The sequence below is a fragment of the Nomascus leucogenys genome, chromosome 7b, assembly GCF_006542625.1.
Source record: "Nomascus leucogenys isolate Asia chromosome 7b, Asia_NLE_v1, whole genome shotgun sequence".
NCBI lineage: Eukaryota > Metazoa > Chordata > Mammalia > Primates > Hylobatidae > Nomascus > Nomascus leucogenys.
In genome coordinates, this window is record NC_044387.1 from 71980945 (window position 1) to 71987862 (window position 6918).

The window sequence follows — 6918 nt, forward strand, 5'->3', positions numbered from 1 at the left end:
TCCCCAAGGAAAGCTACGAAGCTTTTAGGGGACAACAAAGGAGATATAGGAGAATATTTTCATGACCTTGGATAGAAATCATGTTCTTAATGGGGGTGAGGGGGGAAGAGACACAAATTATAAAGGAAAAGATTCATAAATTCATCTATACTGAAATGAAGAATTTCCACATCGAAAGAAACCATAGAGAAAATGAAAAAGTAAGCCAGAGTGGAGGAAGCTATTTGTAACACACATAACCAACAAAAGTTGAGATTTCTGGGTAAACAAAGAACTCCAATAAATCAATAAAAAATAATAGGCAAAATGCTGTGGTATATATTTATACAACGAAAACAAAACAAAACAAAAAACAGACCAGGCACAGTGGCTCACACCTGTAATTCCAGCACTTTGGGAGGCCAAGGCAGGCAGATCACCTGAGGTGAGGAGTTCGAGACCAGCCTGGGCAACATGGCAAAACCCCGCCTCTACTAAAAATACAAAAATTAGCTGGGCATGGTAGCATGCACCTGTAGTCCCATTTACTGAGGCAGGAGAAATCACTTGAATCTGGGAGGCAGAGGTTGCAGTGTGCCGAGATTACACCACAGCACTCCAGCCTGGGCAACAGAGCAAGACTCTGTCTCAAAACAAACAAACAAAAACCCACAGCTACATGTAACAATACAAATAAATCTTACAAACTTAATGTTGAGTGAAAAAAGCACCTGGACTAAAGCAGGGATGTTAGTATAAATAACATTATCAGTAGCCTTTATCCTCCCTTCTTCCCCGACCCAAGCTATCCTTCCACTAGGGTGACTATCCTTGATTTGCCTGGGACTGAGGAGTTTCCATGAATGGGGGACTTTCAGTTTTAAAAGCTGGAACAGTCCTGGGAAACTGGGAAGAGTTGGTCACCCAATCTCGTCTGCCTATTCCTCCCACCCTCCACTTCTTGCCCTTGGCTAGCACTAACTAACACTAACACAGTGGCACTAACACACCAATCTCAGTTGTGCAGATAGAGATGAAGAATATGCAATCAATAACAGAAAGAAAAAAACCAAGAAACAAAAATGAAGTTGATCATAAATGCCAGGCTGTATAAATCAACCATGAAATCCTTTAAGCTACCGAGAAAACCCACAACGGAAACTAGGTCCTATAAGGTAGTCTGTGGAAATCTCCATGTTTATCTCATGGGTTTTCATCTGATCTACTAAAAAGGACAAATTAGCCAAAGGAACTATTTCTTAGAATTTAACAATCAGTGTTGGGGTGTGATTTCTCTCTTAATTACATGGAGTTTGCAAAGTGCATCATCCTTTTCAACCAGCAACATAAATGTTATCTGGGAATGTGTCAAAAGTGAAAATTATCAGGCCCTATCCCAGACCAAGTGATCAGATACTGTGTACAAGGCCTTCAGGCTATTCTGATACATATGGCAAAAGTTTGAGAACCACTGGATTAGTGTACCCACATCCTCTCTTCCTTGTTTGTAATGGGCATTTGGTGGATTAGTAAGACACCCCCAAGAATTCAGGTGTTGTGTCTAGCTTTCATACTACCACTCTCTGTCAGGTCAGGCAATTAAGGATCTTGGATACCACCATCAACAGTAAATATTTCACATAGTGCCAGATTTACGACACCTTAGCCTCAGCACATGAAACCCAAACAATGGAATACTCTCTGCTCCCCATTTACTTTCCTATATCTGCTTATTAATCTCATGCATCATGAACTGCTACAGAATTAACCTTCACTGGCCAGGTGCAGTGGCTCACACCTGTAATCCCAGCACTTTGGGAGGCTGAGGTGGGAGGAGTTCGAGACCACCCTGGCCAACATGGTGAAACTCCGTCTCCACTAAAAATACAAAAATTAGCCAGGCATGGTGGTGCACACTTGTAATCCCAGCCACTCTGTAGGCTGAGGCATGAGAATCGCTTGAACCTGGGAGGTGAAGGTTGCAGTGAGCCATGACCACGCCACTAGACTCCAGCCTGGGAAGACAGAGTGAGACTCTGCCTTAAAAAAAAAAAAAAAAAAAAAAAATTAACCTTTACTGAATTGACCTCAGTACTTGATTGCCTATAACTCTGCAAAAAAAAAAAAAAAAAAAATCAACTGAGCTTTTTATTTATTTTAGAATCATGCTGAAGATATTTTATTACTTTAAAAGCTGGGAAACATAAATACATTTTATAAAGAAGGTGAGCACCAGATCAACTATCATCCTTTGTTGTAAAATAAAATTGTGATTAATCAAACCCAATTTTCTTAACATCATTTTAAAAACACACACACATTTATTTCCTAAGGATGCCCTACAAGGACTGTCCTGTGCTCAGAACCTGCCTGGGGCTCTTGGCCTTTGAATGAAAAGAACTCATTCCAGACATTTCATAATCTCAAGTCATTACTTGCTTTCTGCTGGGTTGATAAAATACAGGATGATTCCACTTAAATGATCTTAAAAAGGTAAAACTAAACAATATTTTATAGAGATGCATATGTGTATGGTAAAACTGTACAGAATAAAAGGAAATAATAATCAGAAACGTTAAAAAAAATGGTTACATCTAGAGGAGAGAGGAGGCTAAGTCTAGGAGGGATGGGAATCCATTTCTAAGGAACTGACTATATCCTATTTCTTGACTTGAGCATGAGTTACAAGAGTTTTTACTTTATAATTTACAAATTGTATACGTTCTTCTGTATGTAAGTTGCAAAAATAAATAAATGCACTTACACAACCACTCCAAAATTTAGCAGGGAGAGAAGGAAGAGTTCACAGACTACCTTAAGTCCATAAACCCCAGGTTTATGGTTATCAAGCTAGGTGAAATCAGAGAAAAGGAAACTCTTTAGATTGTAAAATAAGGGAAGGAGGGAGCACTGAGAACAGGAAAAGTGAAAAACTGAAAAAGTGATGCAGAAAAAACATGAAGCTTCTGCGTCAGTTCATACTCTCTCACTTGGAGGAGAGCAACATCTAGCACAGACATAACTAACAAATGCCCAAGCTTGGTAAGGAATCTGTTAGTGTCTGAAAAACATGTTAACTAATAAGGGGAAAGTGGAGCTCAGCTTGTAAAGAAATGTAAACTATTAAATAATTTCTTCTAAAAGAAATAAATCCAAAAATTGCAAGTTTAACCCTCTTACTTATCCCTTAACGTCATCCTCACACCCTTTAATGAAAAAAGGGCATATAAACGGTTAGAAAACTACAAACACCAATTACTGAATGCAAAAAGTACACAATGTCATGTCTCAGCAAAATATTATCAAAGAACCTAGAAAAGCCTTTGTCAGCCTTGAGAAATTAGGGAACTGGTGAAAACTAATTACAAAATGTCATTTCCACCAGCTTTGGAATAAATACACATATTGCAACTAAATTATAAACACACATCTGGATCACATCTAGTCTGAACTCCAAAACAGGTCTTCACTGTACAGTCTCTTGTGAGTGAAGCTTTCTGCTCAAGGTAACAGGAATCTAAGGTGGCCTACCCTGTTTAAATCCATAGGTCAGACATGGTGGTATATCTTTGTAAAGTTTTTTCATTGTACTCTTGCAAGAAATACTCACTTATATCCAGCAACTATTCATTATTTCACTAGTTCTGGGTTTACACTGAACACAATTACCAATTATGTTCAAAACTGGTGTTCATATAGACAGCCAAATGCCTTATTTTGATGAAAAGTTGTAGTAATGAGCATGGAGAATTATTTTTATGGTTCCAAGATTCTACCAAGGGCATTAAATTGACTATTTCTTCAAGATGTTCTTCTCAAGTTTTCCCTTCATCCTACTTTCTACCCTCCATTTGTTCCGCACAGATACAATATCTTCTCTATTTTTCCAACTTTCTCTTAGTGGTTAAGGGAGTCACACAGAAAAGCTTCTCCACTTCATGGAATACTCGCTATATTCCACTTTATAACGAGGCTCCCAGTGAATCGTTCTCCTCCGACTCTCTCATTTCCCTATCTCCCTTTTGTTGCCAGTCCCCCTAGGTTTGTTCTTCCCTCTTGTTTTCAGATAACTCGGATTACCCGGTTGGAACCAAAGGCCAAATAATTTCCTCTCTATTATGTTTGACTGAAAAGCCGCCCGGGAAAAGGGAAGGGGTGTGGATCTACACTTATTCACTCTTTCACTAATGCGCCAAACTATTTGATCCGTGCCGCTTTTGTGTACCCAAAACACAGTATCATAAAAGTAATTATAGGCCCGAAAATGATTCTCAGCCCAAATGAATGGCTTTTTGGAATGCTAAATTCTGGACTTCTCTTTGCGTGGGGGAGGGTCTCACAACTAACGAAAACAAGTCCTACAGAAAACTGGTGAGCTCGGCGGCTGGGGGAGGGAGGGAGGGGGTCACAGGTCCGAAGTGCAAGGGACGCCGAAACAGGACTTGACTCAGTTATGAGCACGTGCTGACCTGGCTGCGGCGGCGCAGGCAAACCCCTCGGGAGGGGTCGTTGTCCACCGAGACGGCCACTGGCCTCTGACTCATCCAGAGATAAGTCATCAACCAGGCCACAAGTCCCAAGCCAGCAGCTCCTGGATTTAGTGTGCATGGAAAATTTGGAGTTTCAGCTGTACGACCACTAGCAGTTAAAGACGGGTCTGAATTTCCTCGGGCTCGGCCGGAAAGTGAGGATGGCGATGGAAAGGCCACCGTCCCCGAGTCTGGCCTCTGAGTTAAAGAAGCCAGTCCCATCCCGGCGCGTGAAGGAGCTGCCGCTGTGTGGGGCAGGACCCGAGCGGCCCCAGAGCGCGGAGCTCTGAGTCCCCGCCGCCCCGTCCCCCGCGCCTCTCACCTGCGGCCGAGTGGCCCGAGAGCGCACGGCCCCGGGCGCGGCGCTGGCCACCAAGTTCGCGGCGCTCGCGTAGCTCTTCCTCCTCGTCCTCCCGCCGCCGGCCCTCAGCCATGGGAGAGGCGCGGGGCGCAGCCGCGGGATGGCCAGCGAGCTGCGGCCCCCGCGCCCCAGAACGCCGGCACCCGGCGCCCCACGCCACCGCCCTCGGGCCGGGGGGAAGGCGGCTCCCGGAGAGGAAGCGTCGGCGGCGGCTGTGGAAATGGCCACCTCGGCGAACTCCACCTGCAGCCCGCCGGGCAGCGGCCGGGCGCGGGCCGAGCCGATTCCCCGCCCCCTTGCGGCGTCCCGGCGGCCTCTTAATCCCTGGCCTTTCCCACTCCCACTCCCGCTCTCTTCCTCCCCCTTCCTCTTTCCCTTCCCCGCCCCCCAGAGCTCCACCGCGGATCGGGCGGGTTCGGGCCTGGCCTCGCCTCCTCAGGGAGGGGTTATCGGCCCCTAAGGCCGCCCCACAGCCACACACGCTGGAAACACCAGCTCGACCCAAACAAACGTGTGCAAAATAAATAAACGGGATAGGAAGAGGCGAAAGAGGAGGTGGCCTGGCCTCTTCCTGCCTTTTCACGATATTCCAGTGTCAACAGGAAACCCATTTGTTTGACACTTAAACAAAAAGAGGAGGAACCCTACCGGGGTCGAACCGGGAGAGATGGGACAGCTGGGAGCTGCTGAACTTTGGAACAAACTTGGCTTGGAGTTGGGTCGAGCCTCTGCGATGCACACTTTTTTCTTTCCCTCTCTTTTCGCTCTTAAAAATCTAGCCTTGCTGGAGCACAGAGGATTTTTAGGGCAGTGAAACTACTATGCGTATGATTCTGTAATGGCGGATGCCTTTGTCCAAGCCCATAGAATGTACAAAACCAAGCGTGAACCCCAATGTAAACTATAGACTTTGGGGGATTATGAGGTGTCAATGTAGGTTCATCAGTTGTAGGAACTGTGGCACTCCGGTGGCGGGGTTGATAATGGGGGAGGCTGACAATGGGGGAGGCTATGCATGTGGGGAGCAGGGGGGTACATGAGAAATCTGTGTACCTTTAGCTCAATTTTGCTGTGAACCTAAAACTGTTCTTAAAAAATAGTCTAATAAGACCGGGCGCGGTGGTTCACGCCTGTAATCCCAGCACTTTAGGAGGTCGAGGCGGGCAGATCACGAGGTCAGGATATCGAGACCATCCTGGCTAACACGGTGAAACCCCGTCTTTACTAAAAATACAAAAAAAAAATTAGCCGGGCGTGGTGGCAGGCGCCTGTAGTCCCAGCTACTCGGGAGGCTGAGGCAGGAGACTGGTGTGAACCCAGGAGGTGGTGCTTGCAGTGAGCGGAGATCGCACCACTGCACTCCAGCCTGGGCGACACAGCGAGAGTCCGTCTCAAAAAAAAAAAAAAAAGTCTAATAAAAATGTTTAATAATAAATCAAGCCTCACTGTATTCCAGTTCATTTAGGGCTAGGATATGGCTACAATTCCTAGAAGAACAGGAAGAAAATGTGTTAAAGAGACCCATACGTGATTATTTGTAGAGACGCAACTATGGGAAGTGGAGAGAGCACTGGCTCTGGAGTCAGAAACCGTAATTTGAAGCACTTAGCTGTGTGAGCTACCCCTAAGAAAGTTTTTCAAAGCTGGAAAGAACCGTGTAACCAAAGTTGTGTGTACCTGCACGATACACATCTTAGGTTCAGTAGGTGCACGTACCTACTTTCACACAGAGAGGAACAGATTCTGGAATTTCACCAAAAGATACCCAAGTAGCAGGCAGAAATATTACCTGGACATGAAACCTCAGGAAATTCCTGAGTGCGATGAACAGGCCTTTATCTTTGGCGTCTTGCTCTATTTCTGAGAGATTACCGAGAGCTCCTAATGTTCAGCAGGTAGGAGAGAAAAAGAAACGGAGAAAAGGGTCACTGAAAATAGAATTGCCTGTCACACCTGAGTGCTGTTTCTTTGCCTTTTCAATAGTGGCTGTTGCCACCTGAGAAAATCTTTCCGCTTTTAAGCAGATAAGAACCACAATCGATTCTGTGG

The 6918-nt window shown here is 45.1% G+C and overlaps 1 protein-coding gene across 2 annotated transcripts in view; it reads right to left on the reverse strand.

Moving 5' to 3' along the window:
- SH3D19 (SH3 domain containing 19) overlaps positions 1-5257 on the reverse strand; it is a 202895-nt gene extending 197638 nt beyond the window's left edge. For both annotated transcript variants that reach the window (XM_030816235.1, XM_030816234.1), the window contains exon 1: positions 4831-5257. In XM_030816235.1, coding sequence (XP_030672095.1) covers positions 4831-4942 — 112 coding nt within the window. In that variant the 5' untranslated portion in view covers positions 4943-5257. The remainder of the gene's footprint in view (positions 1-4830) is intronic.
- Positions 5258-6918: the final 1661 nt, after the last annotated feature.